The sequence below is a fragment of the Mustela nivalis genome (assembly GCF_964662115.1).
Source record: "Mustela nivalis genome assembly, chromosome: X".
Lineage (NCBI taxonomy): Eukaryota > Metazoa > Chordata > Mammalia > Carnivora > Mustelidae > Mustela > Mustela nivalis.
In genome coordinates, this window is record NC_139040.1 from 102,161,232 (window position 1) to 102,180,707 (window position 19,476).

Sequence of the window (19,476 nt, forward strand, 5' to 3'; positions counted from 1 at the left end):
GAGATCCCTGCTTGGAACCTCTCTGGCGGTCTGGAGCTCCCAGACAGCCGCCACTGCCGTGGCTTTGGGTACAAGCAAAAGATCCTGCGTCCCCAGGGACCACGACTCAGAACCTGCTCTGCCAGTGGCCAAGGGGGAACTTATTTGGGCTCTGCAGCCAAACTGAGGCTTCTCTCTGAGAGGGAGGTCAGGGTACAGTTTGATTTCCTCTAAAACTACAAAAACCATCAAAAGCGGTCAAGGTGAGAGAAAAAAAAAAGTGAACAAACATAAAAAACCGCCAGAGAACAAAAGCCTGAAAAAAACCAGTTTCCTCAGAGCCCACCCTCTTGAGGGGGGGGGGCAGGATGACTTAACTCAGGGAACATCAATGACTGAAAACCCACGTGGCAGGCCCCTCCCCCAGAAAACAAACCAAGAAAGGAAAAAAAAAAAAGCAAAAAAAGACTGCAAGAGAACAACTACCACTACTTCATAGGACAATTTTTATTTTTAACTCATTCCCACTATTGTGGTTCATTTTTTTAAATATAGATAATTTTTAACCTATTTACCATCACAGTGAGCTGTCCAGTACATCAAATTCCATAATAACCTTCTATCCTGAACTTTTTGATACATACACCTGTGTTTTTCTTTTACATTTCTATATTTTGAATTTCTTTTTTTTTAAATTTTAGTTTAGTTTAGTTTAGTCGTTTATTCCTTTTTATTTTTATTTCTAATATTCATACAGAGTTAAACTTCAAAGTAATCCCCTTTCTCCAATCAATACTACCCTTATAGGTAAACCAATTTTTAATCCCGCTTTATCTTAGGAAAGTTGAGTCCTTTAACAAAGGTATCAAGATACATCTAGGAAGAACCAAAACAACCTTCCTCGCCCACACTGAGAATTTATAACCACTCTCCCATCTTTTTCTTCCACCACTGTTTCTGTGTTTTTGTGTTTGTCCTGAACTATATAAATCTTATACTTGGGTTCTTTTTGACGAGGTTCTTCCTTTATTTGTGTATATATATTTTTTTCTTGTGTCATATACTTTTATCAGTGTTTTTGTTTGTATACTTCATAAATCGTACATTGGGGCCCATTTGGGCTGAACCTTCTCTTTCATCTTCCCTTTCTTTCCTGTCTCTCTCTCTCTCTTTTTTTTTCTTTTTCTTTTCTTTTGTCTCTCGTTTGGGTGGGGAATCCTGATTGCTCAGAAGCGTTCCAGGGTGCACCTTGACTGCACCACGGTTGATATATCCAGCTACATCTGTTAAGTCATCTCTCACCAAAATGACTAGGAGGAGGAATGCCCAACAGAAGAAAAACACAGAGGATGGACCTTCTGCAACAGAGCTAATGGCTATCAACATAGACAATATGTCGGAAAGAGAATTCAGGCTAACTATTATCCAGGCAATAGCTAGGTTGGAGAAAGCCATGGATGACCGAACGGAACTAATTAGGGCTGAACTGAAAGCGACCAGACAGGATGCTCACAATGTTAGGGCTGAGTGGAAAGCTACCAAGGATGAGTTTCACAATGCTCTCAATGAGTTCCAATCTAATCTAAATTCTCTCAAAGCTAGGGTAACTGAGACAGAAGGTAGATTTAGTGATCTGGAGGACAAACAGAGAGAAAGGATCAGGAGGAAGCCTGGAACAAACAGCTTAGAAACCATGAAAAAAGAATCAGGGAAATAAATGATGCCATGAAATGTTCCAATGTCAGAATTATTGGAATCCCTGAAGAAGATGAGAAAGAAAGAAGACTAGAAGATATAGTGGAACAAGTTCTCCATGAAAATTTTCCCAATCTTGCGAATGGAACCAGGGTTCATGTACTAGAGGCTGAAAGGTCTCCACCCAAGATTATAGATTCCCAAAAAACACCAAGGCACCTGATAGTCAAATTGAGGAATCATAATTGTAGGTATAATATCTTGAAAGCTGCTAGGACTAAGAGGCTCCTTACTTACAGAGGAAAGCCCATCAGAATAATGTCAGACCTATCCACAGAGACCTGGCAAGCCAGAAAGGGCTGGCAAGACATATTCAGGGCATTAAATGAGAAGAACATGCAGCCAAGAATACTTTATCCAGCAAGACTGACATTCAAAATGGATGGAGAGATAAAGAGTTTCCAAGACAGGCAAGGCTTAAAAGACTATGCAACCACGAAGCCAACACTGCACGAAATATTAAGGGGGGTTCTGTAAAAGAGGAAAAATCCTAAGAATAGCATTGAACAGAAATACAGAGACAATCTACAGAAAGAAAGACTTCAAAGGTAACACGATGTCAATAATAACGTATCTATCAATAATCACTCTCAATGTGAATGGCCTAAATGCACCCATAAAATGGCACAGGGTTGCAGATTGGATAAAACAACAGGACCCATCCATATGTTGTCTACAAGAGACCCATTTTGAACCTAAAGATACACCCAGACTGAAAGTGAAGGGATGGAGAAGCATCTTTCATGCCAATGGGCCTCAAAAGAAGGCTGGGGTAGTGATTCTCATATCAGATAAATTAGATTTTAAACTAAAGACTGTAGTCAGAGATACAGAAGGACACTACATCACGCTTTTTTTTTTAAAAGATTTTATTTATTTATTTGACAGAGAGAGAACACAAGTAGGCAGAGAGGCAGGCAGAGAGAGAGGAGGAAGCAGGCTCCCTGCAGAGCAGAGAGCCCGACGCCGGACTCGATCCCAGGACTCTGAGATCATGACCTGAGCCGAAGGCAGCGGCTTAACCCACTGAGCCACCCAGGTGCCCGACACTACATCATTCTTAAAGGGACTGTCCACAAAGATGATCTAACAATTGTAAATATCTATGCCCCCAATATGGGAGCAGCCAACTACATAAGAAAACTGTTAATCAAGATAAAGAATCATATTGATATGAATACATTATTAATAGGATATCTTAACAAGCCTCTCTTAGAAATAGACAGATCATCGAAGCAGAAAATCAATAAAGAAACAAGAGCATTGAATGACACACTGGACCAGATGGACCTCATAGATATATACAGAACATTCCACCCCAAAACAACAGAACACTCATTCTTCTCAAGTGCACATGGAACCTTCTCAAGAATAGACCACATACTGGGTCACAAATCAGAACTCAACCGATACCAAAGACTGAGATTATTCCTTGCATATTCTCAGATCACAACGCTTTGAAACTGGAGCTCAATCACAAGAAAAATTTCCGAAGGAACTCAAACACCTGGAAGCTAAAGACCACCTTACTTAAGAATGCTTGGATCAACCAGGAGATCAAAGAAGAACTGAAAAAATTCATGGAAACCAATGAGAATGAAGACACTTTGGTTCAAAACCTATGGGATACAGCAAAGGCAGTCCTAAGGGGGAAATATATAGCCCTGCAAGTCTCCCTCAAAAAAATTGAAAAGTCCAGAATACAGCAGCTGTCTCTACAACCTTAAAGAACTGGAGGATCAACAACAAATCAAACCAACTCCATACATAAGAAGGGAAATAATCACGATTAGAGCTGAGATCAATGAGGTAGAACCAGAGATACAGTAGAACGTATCAATGAAACTAGAAGCTGGTTTTTTGAAAGAATCAATAAGATCGATAAACCATTGGCCACACTAATCCAAAAAGAAAAGAGAGAAAGCCCAAATTCATAAAATTATGAATGAAAAGGGAGAGATCACAACGAACACCAAGGAAGTAGAAACAATCATCAGAAGTTATTATCAACAGTTACATGCCAATAAGCTAAGCAACCTAGATGAAATGGATGCATTCCTGGAAAATTATAAACTCCCAAAATTGAACCAGGAAGAAAACGCTTCAAAGTATAGGGATAGAGGGAACATTCCTGAACTTCATAAAATCTATCTATGGAAGACCCACAGCAAATATCATCCTCAATGGAAAAAAACTTGCAGCCTTCCCGTTGAACAACAAGGATGCCCACTCTCACCACTCTTGTTCAACATAGTATTAGAAGTCCTAGCAACAGCAATCAGACAACCAAGAGAAATAAAAGGTATCCAAATTGGCAATGAAGAAGTCAAACTCTCTCTCTTCACAGATGACATGATTCTTTATATGGAAAACCCAAAAGACTCCACCCCCAAACTACTAGAACTCATACAGCAATTCAGCAACATGGCAGGATACAAAGTCAATGTGCAGAAATCAGTGGCTTTCTTATACACTAACAATGAAAATACAGAAAGGGACATTAGAGAATCGATTCCATTTACTATGGCACCAAGAACCATAAGATACCTGGGAATAAACCTAACCAAAGAGGTAAAGGATCTGTACTCGAGGAACTACAGAGCACTCATGAAAGAAATTGAAGAAGACACAAAAAGATGGAAGACCATTCCATGCTCTTGGATCGGAAGAATAAACATTGTTAAAATGTCTATACTGTCTAGAGCAATGTATACTTTTAATGCCATTCCAATCAAAATTCCACCGGTAATCTTCAAAGAGCTGGAGCAAATAATCCAAAAATTTGTATGGAATCAGAAGAGACCCCGAATTGCTAAGGAAATGTTGAAAAACAAAAATAAAGCTGGGGGCATCACGTTACCTGATTTCAAGCTTTATTACAAAGCTGTGATCACCAAGACAGCATGGTACTGGCATAAAAACAGACACATAGACCAGTGGAACAGAGTAGAGAGCCCAGATATGGACCCTCAACTCTATGGGCAAATAATCTTCGATAAAATAGGAAAAAATATACAGTGGAAAAAAGACAGTCTCTTCAATAAATGGTGCTGGGAAAACTGGGCAGCTATCTGTAGAAGAATGAAACTCGACCATTCTCTTACACCGTTATAAACTCAAACCAGGTTTTCTTATAGTCTCCTCTATCTCAGTTAATGTCGCATCTTTAGTTTCAGTTGCTCAGGTCAAAAACTTTAGTGTCATCCATGCCCTCCTGTTTTCTTTATGCCTCAAATATTTCTAGTGAACAAAACTCATTAGCTCTACTTTAAAAAATAAACCATAAGTGAACACTTCTCTCTACAATCACTGGCAATCCTTTGGTCCAACCTGCTATCATCTTGGTCCTGAATTAGTGTAATGACCTCCTATCTTATGTTTCTCTCATATCACATGCAGATATCAACTCCAGGTACATTGTGGATCTAACCATGAGAACTACATACGATGACAGTGATGTTCTTAGTGATGTTAGAATATGGAAGAATTGGAGAAAACAAAAAGGCTGATAAACTACATTAAAATTCAGAATTTAATTTCACTAAAAGACTCCACTAAGAGACTGAAAAGGAAATTCACAAGATAAGAAAAGGTATTTGCAACATATATAACCCACAAAGGTTTGTAGCCACTATATATAAAGAACTATAAGATATAAGGGAAAATACAGACAAACTAATAGTAAAATGATCAAAGGGCAAAAAGAAAAATTTCAAAAAAGATAAACATATGGCAGGTGCTCAACCTCATTAGTCATGAGAGAAATGTAAATTAAAAGTGCATTGACACAGGGGTGCCTGGCTGACTCAGTCAGAAGAGGGTGGGACTCTTGATCACAGGGTTCAAGCCCCATGCTGGATGTAGAGATCACTTAAGAAAAAAAAGTCTGAAGGGGTGCGGGGGTGGCTCAGTTAGGCTCTGACTCTTGATTTCAGTTCAGGTCATGGGAACTCAGGGTCATGGGAACAAGCTCTGCATTGGGCTCTGGGCTCAATGTGGAGTCTGTTGAGATTCTTTCTCTCTCTATCCCTCTGCCCTTTCCCTGTTCTCTCCCTCAGCCCCTTGGATAAATAAATAAATAAAATATTTTAAAAATCTTAAAAAAAAATAGAAGTACATTGACGTCCTACTTTACACACAGCACAATGGTTAAAATTCGTCTTAAAATACCCATGTTCTTGAGGATGTAAAACAACTACCATTCATATATGGCCAATGGAGTGTAAATACATACAACCGATTTTGAATTTTTTATTGTTACCCACTAAATTAAAGTGATATTGCATTTCTATGTTTCTACCCAATAGAAATGAGCATATGTGTGCAACAAAAGCATATACAATGTTATAAACAATATGTTTCATAATATACCAAACTGGGGGAAAAAAAAAACCCAAAAGTCGAAAAACAATAAAAAATTCTTTTGCAGCAAAGAAAAACAATCAAGCATGGTACACAGAACAACACAAAGGGATAAGTCCTGACCACTATTTTAGAGCCTCACATTTAAATATGAGCAAGGGGAGCCTGGGTAACTAGGCAGGTTAAGCATCCAACTCTTGATTTTCGCTCCGGTCATGATCTAAGGGTCCTGAGTTCGAGCCTGGCTTTGGGCTCTGTACTCAGCAGGGAGTCTGCCTGGGATTCTGTTTTCCTCTGCTCCCCCTACTTTCTTTCTCACACTCAATTAAATAAATAGATCTTCAAATATGGGTAAACAAGTATCAGGGAAATTTTTGAGTAGGGAAAAAGGAGAAGAAAATTTATAACTAAAGACAAAGACCAAGACCTCTTAAAATGACCATTCATATCTTAAGCATATCAGAAAAAATATTATCAACATGAAATAAGAACATAACGTTATAATTTTTAAAAACCCAGAAATATGTAAAAGAAATATCCAAACAACAACAACAAAAATGGTGCTGGATGTTGACGGCTGACACAAAAATTCAACAGAAAGAATAGAAGATAAATTCAGGTAAATGTAACTGAATGCAAAAGCACAGATGCTGGTTAAAAAAAAAAAAAGACCAAAAAATAAGAAAATTAAAATAGCCCCCAAGCTCTAAAACTAAAACAAAGGTGTTGTAAGAAGAGAGAAAATAGATGGCATAATTTGAGACTTCCAGAAACTGAAAGTCATGTATTTCCATCTTGGAAGAGACACCCAACTGCCTAGAAAAGTGTATGAAAATAAAGCCACACTGATTTATGAAATATTTTAAAGACATTGGATACAATTAATGGGCATGCAAATTTCCAAAGAGGATAAGGATCCAGAATAAGGCTAGCTAAAAAAAATAGTTACTCTCAAACATCTATTATTATTTTGCAACTTTTAATTATATACAGTATAACTTAGATAAAAAGAAATTATGCTTTAGAACAACATGACCAAAAGTAACAAAAATTCAAAAAGAAAGAGAAAAGGTGAGCACCTTTCAGTGTAATAAAGAAAAAATCCATGATTGTAAAACTTGTTGTGCTAAATATTTTCACATTAAGTGTATTACATTTACTAATACTTTTATGTATGTATATAGTTTTCATACATTCATTTGTTTTTAAAGCAAGAAAAAATAGAAAACTAGAAATAAGTTTGTTAGTAAGTGAAAGCAGACATTGCCGGCACCCCACACAGTTCCCCTGAAAGATGTTTACCAGTATTCTTCCCTCAGATCCCAACTTCTACATACTGGCTGTTTTTCTCCATCTGAGACCAGATGAAGTGCTTGGGAGTTTTTACCTCTTCCCAAGGAAGCTTATAGTGACTAGTAAGGGAGTTCAAAAGTCAAGCATCTTTGCATTAAGACAGGACCAACTCTGAGGTGTAATTTATGCTACAGAGCTCTCTGCAGGATCAGATAGTCTGGGGCTACATCTGCCATCACACCCTTGCTTAGCTTCTTCCCCTTTCTTATCCTGCTTCCCCTATTCTCTTACTGATTGTTCTTACTGGGACCACTTCCTTAACAAAGGACTTGCTAAGGATTTATCAGGTACAGATCTGGCACTGGGAGGAGCTAAGGAGCACTGCTGGAGTGCTAAGGGAGAAAATTAACAAAGAGGTACTGATTTGTCCATTAGTGCACATGCTCTTTAAAAGCATGAATTGTATATTGTCCTTTGGACAGAAAAAAAAAAATCTGAGACCTAAAGTTTCATCTATCAGCGGTGATTGAAATGCAGGAAAGACAACTTGGAATGGTAACAAAAACAATACTGGAGGATCTACTGTGCCATTAAAATCAGCCCAATACTGTAAGTTAGATTTAATTAAAAGCCCTTTATGTTATTTCACATGGATGCTGTTTCTTTTACATATGCTACTTCCAGGGTATTTTAGGTTTGCCTTCAGGCCTAACACGCTGTATTTTATTTGAAGCAAGATTGCACCAAATCCTCTTGCAGATTCACGTATTTCCTAATCATCCTTTCTTAAGTATTGTTAATACAATCATGTATGATACTATAATATGAAGCAGGAAAGAGGCCAAAGGACATCTCTGCTAGAGAATGTAGAGATTTTGGCACGTTTTTATATTCACAGATGTTATTTATTTGTTTAGAGACTATTATCTTTCAAAGGTTTGTAGGGCAAATCTTTGGATTTCCACTGGATTTTCTATGTAGATCCACTATTATGAATTTGGAAAATTATATATAAGAACATTCTCCTTAGTCTCTTTTCTACATTGAGTGACCTAGGGCAAATCACTTAGCATCTGTAAACCTCACTTACCCCATTTGAAACCAAGGCAAATCCCCCTAATAGGCATATTAGTCTTAAAAAATATTCATGTAGTTTATATCTGTGAACAATATAGTAACTTTTAGGTCTTAAACTTCCTTTCAAGATGATATAGCTCAAAAAATCCTCATCCTGAATGAAAAAAATTGTGACCCTGAGATGATAATAATGAATGTATTTTACACATACTAGAAACCAAAATGATTCCAAGAATATTTGATTTTAAAAGGATCTTTACTATTAAGCTATGAGGAATTACCTCATCTTTATATGGAATTATTGCATAGTAATTTATGGAAGCACGTTTTCAATTATATCTGACATAATCAAAACTGCTCCCTAAAATATGATGTAAATAACTGTCACCTTGAGCTTTGTGTAAGTCTGACCTGAGACCCATAAACTATTTAGAACTCATTAATACCATAATTCTATTTGTTTCATATTGGATTTCCATTTCTTAATAAAAAGTAATATTTATAGCATTATTAAAAATAAATAAAAATAAAAGTAGGGGGGTGCCTGGGTGGCTGAGTGAGTTAAGCCTCTGCCTTTGGCTCAGGTCATGATCTCAGGGTCCTGGGATTGAGCCCCGAGTCAGGCTCTCTGCTCAGCAGGGAGCCTGCTTCCCCTCCTCTCTCTCTGCCTGTCTCTGTGCCTATTTGTGATTTCTGTCTGTCAAATAAATAAATAAAATCTTTAAAAAAAATAAGAATTTTAAAAATAATAATAAAACTAAAAAATAAAATTTTTTTTCAAAGTAGGGACCCCCCTGCGTGGCTCAGCTGGTTAAGCATCTGGCTCTTAGTTTCAGCTCAGGTCGAGATCTCAGGGTCTTGACACTGAGCCCCATGTCAGGCTTTGTGCTCGGTAAGGACTCGTCTTTTCTTCCTCTCCCTCTGTTGCTCCCCCTGTTCAGGCTCTCTCTCTCTCTGACTCTCTCTCAAATAAATACCTCTTAAAACATAATAAAAGTAGGAATTGTGATTTGATTAGCCAACATACCAGCATCAAACCTGGTACCAGACGTAATAAGAGCTCAACCATGTAAATATAAATGGTCATATGTCAAGGGCACATGCTATTAGCCATGTGACCAATTATTCTCTGCTGTCTATTGCTGACCCTCTGCTTTGCTTTGACCAAACTTTACTCAGCTTTCTATGTTTCTTATGGGGCCATGAGCTCTGTTTGTCCCCAAACCTGAGCAAGCACAAATAAAGTGAAATATACCTCCTTCCTTGGCTTCTCCTGAGAGTCAGTATATCATAGGGTAGTTCTTTTCCTATCAATTGCCACCAGTCATTCTCCGTTCCTTGCCAGATTTCCCCCCAAAAAGTTTTCTTATCTATTCTTGTTCCACCTATACCTTTTCCTGTTTGATTTTGAGATGCTTTCAGATTTCTGAGATGTGCATCTCCAACTATTTCAGTAGTCCCTTTCTCTCCCTTGCAATAATGATTCTGAATAAAGCCTCTCCTTACTAAGTCCCAATTTGTTTTTCTTTCACATAAATTTTCCATGAGGTAGTTTAAATATAAAATCTTCCCTAGGAAAGAAAATCAAGGACTAAAAATGTATTTATGAAGATGGCAGAGAAGTAGCAGGCTGAGACTACTTCAGGTAGCAGGAGATCAGCTAGATAGTTTATCTAAAGATTGCAAACACCCACAAATCCAACGGGAGACTGAAGAGAAGAAGAGCAGCAATTCTAGAAACAGAAAATCAAACACATTCTGAAAGGTAGGACTGGTGGAGAAGTGAATCCAAAAGGATGGGAAGATAGACTGCTGGGGGAGGGGCCGGCTCCCGGCAAGCGGCAGAGCAAGGGAGCACTAAATCAGGACTTTTAAAAGTCTGTTCCGCTGAGGGACATCGCTCCAGAGGCTAAACCGGGGTGAAGCCAATGCGAGGTCAGCGTGGCCTCAGGTCCCACAGGGTCACAGAAGGATCGGGGGTGTCTGTGTGTCGCAGAGCAAACAGGTATTAGAACGGGGAAGCCGGCTACAGAGACAGAGCCGAGGAGTGAGCTCCCAGCTCGGGGTTACCTTGAACCGGTCACAGGCTCGGGGAGCTCGGAGCACGGCCGGAGGTCAGGCAGACGGGAGTAATTGGGCACTATTCTCTGAGGGTGCACTGAGGGGTGGGGCCCCGGGCTCTTGGCTCCTCTGGGCCGGAGACCCGGAGGCCGCCATTTTCATTGCGTCCTCCGGAACTCTATGGAAAGTGCTCAGGGAACAAAAGTTCCTGAAAGCAAACCTGAGCTGATTACTCAGCCCAGCCCCTAGTAAGAGCAGGCACTTTCACCTGGGGAAAGGACAGTTGAGAATCACTACAACAGGCCCCTCACCCAGAAGATCAAAATGAAATCCAGCCAGGAACAAGATCACCTACCAAGGAGTGCCCGTTCAATACCAAGGAGAGCGGCAGAATTCCAGAGGAGGAGAAAGCAAAGCACTGAACTCATGACTTTCTTCCCATGATTGCTTAGTCTTGCACTTAATTTAATTTTTTTTCTTTCTTTTTTTCAATTTTTTTCTTCTTCTACTAATTTTTTTAACTTTTATCCTTTTCTTTTTTAACGTTTTTAACTAGTTTAACTAATATATATATTTGCTTTTTTATATTTTTTCTTTATTCGTTTTCTTTTTTAATTGTTCCTTTTTTTTTCTCTGAACCTCTTTTTACCCGCTCCCCCCCCCCACATGATTTAGGATCTTTCTGATTTGGTTAAAGCATATTTTCCTGGGGTCTTTACCACCCTTTTAGTATTTTACTTGCTCATTCATATACTCTTATCTGGACAAAATGACAAGGCGGAAAAACTCACCACAAAAAAAAGAACAAGAGGCAGTACCAAAGGCTAGGGACCTAATCAATAAAGTCATTGGTAATATGTCAGATACAGAGTTCAGAATGACAATTCTCAAGGTTCTAACTGGGCTCAAAAAAGGCATGGAAGATATCAGAGAAATCCTCTGGGGAGATATAAAAGCCCTTTCTGGAGAAATAAAAGAACTAAAATCTAACCAAGTTGAAATCAAAAAAGCTATTAATGAGGTGCAATAAAAAATGGAGGTTCTCACTGCTAGGATAAATGAAGCAGAAGAAAGAATTAGCAATATAGAAGACCAAATGACAGAGAATAAAGAAGCTAAGCAAAAGAGGGACAAACAGCTACTGGACCACGAGAGGAGAATTCGAGAGATAAGTGACACTATAAGATGAAACAACATTAGAATAGTTGGGATTCCAGAAGAAGAAGAAAGAGAGAGGGGAGCAGAAGGTATATTGGAGAGAATGATTGGAGAGAATTTCGTAATATGGCAAAGGGAACAAGCGTCAAAATCCAGGTGGTGCAGAAAACCCCCCTCAAAATCAATAAGAACAGGCCCAAACCCTGTCACCTAATAGTACAATTTACAAGTCTTAGTGACAAAGAGAAAATCCTGAAAGCAGCCCGGGAAAACAAGTCTATAACATACAATGGTAAAAATATTAGATTGGCAGCAGACTTATCCACAGAGACCTGGCAGGCCAGAAAGAGCTGGCATGATATATTCAGAGCACTAAACGAGAAAAACATGCAGCCAAGAATACTATATCCAGCTGGGCTATCATTGAAAATAGAAGGAGAGATAAAAACCTTCCAGGACAAACAAAAACTGAAAGAATTTGCAAACACCAAACCGGCTCTACAGGAAATATTGAAAGGGGTTCTCTAAGAAAAGATAGAGTCTAAAAGTAGTAGATCAGAAAGGAACAGAGACAACATACAGGAACAGTCCCTTTACAGGCAATACAATGGCACTAAATTCATATCTCTCAATAGTTACCCTGAATGTAAGTGGGCTAAATGCCCCAATCAAAAGACACATGGTATCAGAATGGATAAAAAAACAAAATCCATCTATATGTTGCCTACAAGAAACTCATTTGAGACCCAAAGACATCTCCAGATGTAAAGTGAGGGGGTGGAAAACAATTTACCATGCTAATGGACATCAGAAGAAAGCAGACTATAATAAGAGATGAGGAAGTACACTATATCATATTCAAGGGATCTGTCCAACAAGAAGATCTAACAATTTTAAATACCTATGCCCCTAACGTGGGAGCAGCCAACTATATAAACCAATTAATAACAAAATCAAAGAAACACATCGACAATAATACAATAATAGTAGGGGACTTTAACACTCCCCTCACCGAAATGGACAGATCATCCAAGCAAAAGATCAACAAGGAAATAAAGGCCTTATATGACACACTGGACCAGATGGACATCACAGATATATTCAGAACATTTCATCAAAGCAACAGAATACACATTCTTCTCCAGTGCACATGGAACATTTTCCAGAATAGATCACATCCTCGGTCCTAAATCAGGACTCAACTAGTATCAAAAGATTGGGATCATTCCCTGCATACTTTCAGACCACAATGCTCTGAAGCTAGAACTCAATCAGAAGAGGAAATTTGGAAAGAACCCAAACACATGGAGACTAAACAGCATTCTTCTAAAGAATGAATGGGTCAACCAGGAAATTAAAGGAGAATTCAAAAAATTCATGGAAACAAATGATAATGAAAACACAACAGTTCAAAATCTGTGGTACACAACAAAGACAGTCCAGAGAGGAAAATATATAGCGGTACAAGCCTTGCTCAAGAAACAAGAAAGGTCTCAGGTACACAACCTAACCCTACACCTAAAGGAGCTGGAGAAAGAACAAGGAAGAAACCCTAAACCGAGCAGCAAAAGAGAAATAATAAAGATCAGAGTAGAAATCAATGAAATAGAAACCAAAAAAACAATAGAACAAATCAATGAAACTAGTAGCTGGTTCTTTGAAAGAATTAATAAGATTGATAAACCCCTGGCCAGACTTATCAAAAAGAAAAGAGAAAGGACCCAAATAAATAAAATCATGAATGAAAGAGGAGAGATCACAACTACCACCAAACAAATACAGACAATTATAAGAACATACTATGAGCAACTCTACACCAACAAATTTGACAATCTGAAAGAAATGGATGCATTCCTAGAGACATATAAACTACCACAACTGAACCAGGAAGAAATAGAAAACCTGAACAGACCCATAACCAGTAAGGAGATTGAAACAGTCATCAAAAATCTCCAAACAAACAAAAGCCCAGGGCCAGATGGCTTCCCAGGGGAATTCTACCAAACATTTAAAGAGGAACTAATTCCTATTCTCCTGAAACTGTTCCAAAAAATAGAAATGGAAGGAAAACTTCCAAACTCATTTTATGAGGCCAGCATCACCTTGATCCCAAAACCAGACAAGGATCCCATCAAAAAAGAGAACTACATACCAATATCCTTGATGAACACTGATGCGAAAATTCTCACTAAAATAATAGCCAATAGGATTCAACAGTACATTAAAAGGATTATTCACCATGACCAAGTGGGATTTATTCCAGGGCTTCAAGGTTGGTTCAACATCCACAAATCAATCAATGTGATACAACACATTAATAAAAGAGAGAACAAGAACCATATGATACTCTCAATAGAGGCTGAAAAAGCCTTTGACAAAGTTCAGCATCCCTTCCCGATCAAAACTCTTCAAAGTGTAGGGATAGAGGGCACATACCTCAATATTATCAAAGCCATCTATGAAAAACCCACCGCTAGAATCATTCTCAATGGAGAAAAACTGAAAGCTTTTCTGCTAAGGTCAGCAACACGGCAGGGATGTCCATTATTACCACTGCTATTCAACATAGTACTAGAAGACCTAGCCTCAGCAATCAGACAACAAAAGGAAATTAAAAGCATCCAAATCGGCAAAGAAGAAGTCAAACTCTCACTCTGCAGATGATATGATACTATATGTGGAAAACCCAAAAGACTCCACTCTAAAACTGCTAGAACTTGTACAGGAATTCAGTAAAGTGTAAGGATATAAAATCAATGCACAGAAATCAATTGCATTTCTCTACACCAACAACAAGACAGAAGTAAGAGAAATTAAGGAGTCAATCCCATTTACAATTGCACCCAAATCTATAAGATACCTAGGAATAAACCTAACCAAAGAGGCTAAGAACCTGTACTCAGAAAACTATAAAGTACTCATGAAAGAAATTGAGGAAGACAAAAAGAAATGGAAAAATGTTCTATGCTCCTGGATTGGAAGAGTAAATATTGTGAAAATGTCTATGCTACCTAAAGCAATCTACACATTTAATGCAATTCCTATCAAAGTACCATCCTTTTTTTTTTTCAAAGAAATGGAACAAATAATTCTAAAATTTATATGGACCCATAAAAGACTGTCGAATAGCCAAAGGAATATTGAAAAGAGAGCCATAGTTGGTGGCATCACAATTCCGGACTTCAAGCTCTAGTATAAAGCTGTCATCATCAAGACAGCATGGTACTGGCACAAAAACAGACACATAGATCAGTGGAACAGAATAGAGAGCCCAGAAGTAGACCCTCAACTCTATGGTCAACTAATCTTCTACAAAGCAGGAAAGAATTTCCAATGGAAAAAAGACAGCCTCTTCAACAAATGGTATTGGGAAAATTGGACAGCCACATGCAGAAAAATGAAATTGGACCATTCCCTTACACCACACATGAAAATAGACTCAAAATGGATAAAGGACCTTAATGTGAGAAAGGAATCCATCAAAATCCTTGAGGAGAACACAGGCAGCAACCTCTTCGACCTCAGCCGCAGCAACATCTTCCTAGGAACATCGCCAAAGGCAAGGGAAGCAAGGGCAAAATGAACTATTGGGATTTCATCAAGATCAAAATGTTTTGCACAGCAAAGGAAACAGTCAACAAAACCAAAAGACAACTGACAGAATGGGAGAAGATATTTGCAAACAACATATCAAATAAAGGGCTAGTGTCTAAAATCTATAAAGAACTTAGCAAACTCGACACCCAAAGAACAAATAATCCAATCAAGAAATAGGCAGAGGACAGGCACAGACATTTTGGCAAAGAAGACATCCAGATGGCCAACAGACACGTGAAAAAGTGCTCCATATCACTCGGCATCAGGGAAATACAAATCAAAACCACAATGAGATATCACCTCACACCAGTCAGAATGGCTAAAATTAACAAGTCAGGAAATGACAGATGTTGGCGAGGATGCGGAGAAAGGGGAACCCTCCTACACTGTTGGTGGGAATGCAAGCTGGTGCAGCCACTCTGGAAAACAGCATGGAGGTTCCTCAAAATATTGAAAATAGAACTACCATATGACCCAGCAATTGCACTACTGGGTATTTACCCTAAAGATACAAACGTAGTGATCCGAAGGGCACGTGCACCCGAATGTTTATAGCAGCAATGTCTACAATAGCCAAGCTATGGAAAGAACCTAGATGTCCATCAACAGATGAATGGATAAAGAAGTGTGGTATATATACACAATGGAATACTATGCAGCCATCAAAAGAAATGAAATCTTGCTATTTGCAACAATGTGGATGGAACTAGAGGGTATCATGCTTAGTGAAGTAAGTCAATTGGAGAAAGACAACTATCATATGATCTCCCTGATATGAGGGAGTGGAGATGCAACATGGGGGGTTAAGGAGGTAGGAGAAGAATGAATGAAATAAGATGGGATTGGGAGGGAGACAAACCATAAGTGACTCGTAGTCTCACAAAACAAACTGAGGGTTGCTGGGGGGAGGGGGTTGGGAGTGGGGGGTGGGGTTATGGACATTGGGGAGGGTATGTGCTGGGGTGAGTGCTGTGAAGTGTGTAAACCTGGTGATTCACAGACCCGTACCCCTGGGGATAAAAATATATTATATGTTTATAAAAAATAAAAATAAAAAATAACAAAAATAAATAAAAATTAAAAAAAACAAAATGTATTTATGTCTTACCAAAAAGATTAAGTAGATTACAACAATATTCTTTTAGATAAACTTTTCTCCTTCCACGAAACAATTTTATCTATGAAATGGAACTTACTTCCCAAGGTCACATTGTATTTCTGGTATTGTGACTGGTTTCGGCAATTCAGTAGTTAATCTCAGTAAATACCAGAACTCAAGAGTCACATCTGGCTGAAAAACAATGCTGGTGGAGAAAAATATATAAAATCTTATCAGTGGTTTTAGTTTGTGTAATAAAATTGGCAGAAAATATCCTAAATAGGTAGTTTCAAATACAATATTTGAGGGGGGCCTGGGTGGCTCAGTGAGTTAAAGCCTCTGCCTTTGGCTCAGGTCATGATTCCAGGGTCCTGGGATGAAACCCCACATCGGGCTCTCTGCTCAGCGGGGAGCCTGCTTCTCCCTCTCTCTCTGTCTGCTTCTCTGCCTACTTGTGATCTCTGTCTGTCAAAGAAATAAAAAAAATCTTTAAAAAAAAATACAATATTTGACAACTGCTTTGTGACACATTCTACTGTTGTCGTAGATCTATTTTTAAATGTTTCATTTCCATGAGAAGATCACTTCATTATTCATAAAAAGGTGTCATCATTAAGATCTATTTAATAAATGCCTTTTGAATGAATGAAAAATATTTAAACATTAATGAAGTCAAATGTCTTGCAGGAGCAATAACAAGAGAAGTCCTGCTTTCTGTAATTAAATCCAATTTGGTTCGTTGATTTAAACACCTGTATATTTTTGTGTGAAGGCTATTAAGTGATACGCAACTCTGGAGACCTTTCTGTATTATCAGCATGTGCTCCCTTCTGGGGAAACAGAAACAAAACCTGTGACTGTCTAAAAGTATTAACTGGAAACAATAAATAAATAAAATTATAACTGGGCTGGTATGTCAACTCTGTCATCTTTTATTTGAGTAGATGAATAAGTCACTTAAAATCCTTTTGAAGGCTTTATTTCAAAGGATCAACAATAAAATGCCAGACTCAAACCATACCTTTCATCTCTACAGCCTGTAGTCGCTGGAGAATACTGTACGACATAGTTCATATACTCTCGCGGATGCAGAGTAAGTTGCTTGAGTCCATTAAGGGCAGCACTGGATAACTGCACATCTATGTGAATGATTCTCTCTTTTGGATTAGAGAGAGGTATTTCCATGCAAATGCTCTCCTAGAAATACAGAACAAATATATAACAATCAGCTTTTAGTGTCCGCATAGAGTGAGTCGTTGTTCTATAAAAGCAAATGCAAAGAAAAGTTTTATATAACATAAGGACATTTATTTTATTTCTCTCCTTGATCCACTATTAAATATATCTCACTTTTAATCTCTTATATGTTTTTCTTGACTAGTCTTGGTAAATGGTATTTTTTTCAACAACAAATACTCTAAGACATCTATCTAGCTAAATGCTATGGAAAGGATAAAATTACATTTAAAATATAGTTTTCGGGCCCCTGGGTGGCTCAGTGGGTTAAAGCCTCTGCCTTCAGCTCAGGTCATGATCTCAGGGTCCTGGGATCAAGCCCCACATTGGGCTCTCTGCTCAGGAGGGAGCCTGCTTCCTCCTCTCTCTCTGCCTGCTTCTCTGTGATCTCCGTCTGTCAAATAAATAAACAAAATCTTTAAAAAAAATAAAATATTGTTTTCTTCGATACCATTATGACCATGAGGTCCATTTGTCAATGTTTTCTCTAGCTGTGGTACTCAAACTTTAGCATGCATAAGAATCATCTGCAGAGATTGCTAAAACATAGATTACTGGCCCCCACTGCCCCCAAAGACTCTGATTCAGTCACTCTGGGATGTGGGCCTGATAATATATATTTCTAAAAAGTTCTGTTGATACAGAGGACACACTTTAAGTATCTCTCTACATCAGCATCAAGGACCATTCCCTTACACCACACATGAAAATAGACTCAAAATGGATAATCTGAAGAAGACAAATCATGCTGATAGAGTCTTTCCTTCCATTCTGGTTTCTCCTATCCTGTCCCTCTAGCTACGCCCACTTAGCCCTGGAAGGTACTGTTCAGGTTCTTAGATATTTCTTGATCCCCATTCTGACCATTCTAATGTCTTATATTTCATCCCATTACAGCCACAATCTCCACTATACTATAGTAATAGTAAAAAGCCATTAATTGAAACAAAAATGTTAAAGGTGATCAATAGACAGGACATATCTCAATTCTGAACAAGGATGAGTTGTCTATAATGTCTTACCCTAATAAAATGGAAAATGTCACGCATTTCAGTCATAATTCAAAGCTTGGCAATGGGTGTACTTTAGGACTTGGAATTATTTTGAAACTTATCACATTACAGAATGACTAAAACAACCTTGATACTAAGCTGGTAGGGACAGGTGGTGACGGGGAGAGAGTTTACAACACATATCTTCAAGATAGACATTACAGCTTCACCCAAAGAATGAACACTTGCTTAATTACCAATATATAAATAAATGAATGGATAAATGTTATGTTTTAGGGGAATGGAAACAGCATTGAGTGTGGTGAACATCATCTGGTAAGGAGAGATGAAAAACAAGAATATATACAAATTTACAATTAAATCAGGATATCATTTATTACAAATCAGATCTAATTATAAATGCATGGGAAAATGGCTATCCATAATAGTTTCAGGAGATATTAGAATCATGGATTCTTAAAATATATGGGCATTTAAATTGCTGTAGTAAAGTAACTAAGCTCATGATTATAAAGAAAGATAATTAAAAATATAAAATGGAAAAACCCCAATAATGACATTATGTCATTGAGTATATCATTTTCTAGGCACTCTGAAGTATTTCATGAGACTGTTATAGAACTCAGCCTCCTAAGGAAGTTTCTAAGGGTCACACAAATCAACGACTAGGCCATATGCCAGGATAACAAATACCAACTATAATATTGGCCTAGAAACTTTGCCCAGCTCCTTAGGCAGAAAACTGAAATGAGACAGCTTTGGACTAGACATTTGTCCTGGTCTATTACTCAGATATTTCTCAGACAAGGTCAGTGTCAGTTTAAAACAATGCTTTAGCTTCTTCTT

At 38.1% G+C, this 19,476-nt stretch overlaps 1 protein-coding gene across 1 annotated transcript in view; it reads right to left on the bottom strand.

Annotated features, from left to right (window-relative positions):
- CFAP47 (cilia and flagella associated protein 47) overlaps nucleotides 1–19,476 on the bottom strand; it is a 525,406-nt gene that overhangs the window by 123,626 nt on the left and 382,304 nt on the right. Inside the window, exons 52-53 of the mRNA XM_082717915.1 lie at nucleotides 17,403–17,578; nucleotides 16,479–16,586 (exon numbers count right to left, since the gene is read on the bottom strand). Coding sequence (XP_082574041.1) covers nucleotides 16,479–16,586; nucleotides 17,403–17,578 — 284 coding nt within the window. The remainder of the gene's footprint in view (nucleotides 1–16,478; nucleotides 16,587–17,402; nucleotides 17,579–19,476) is intronic.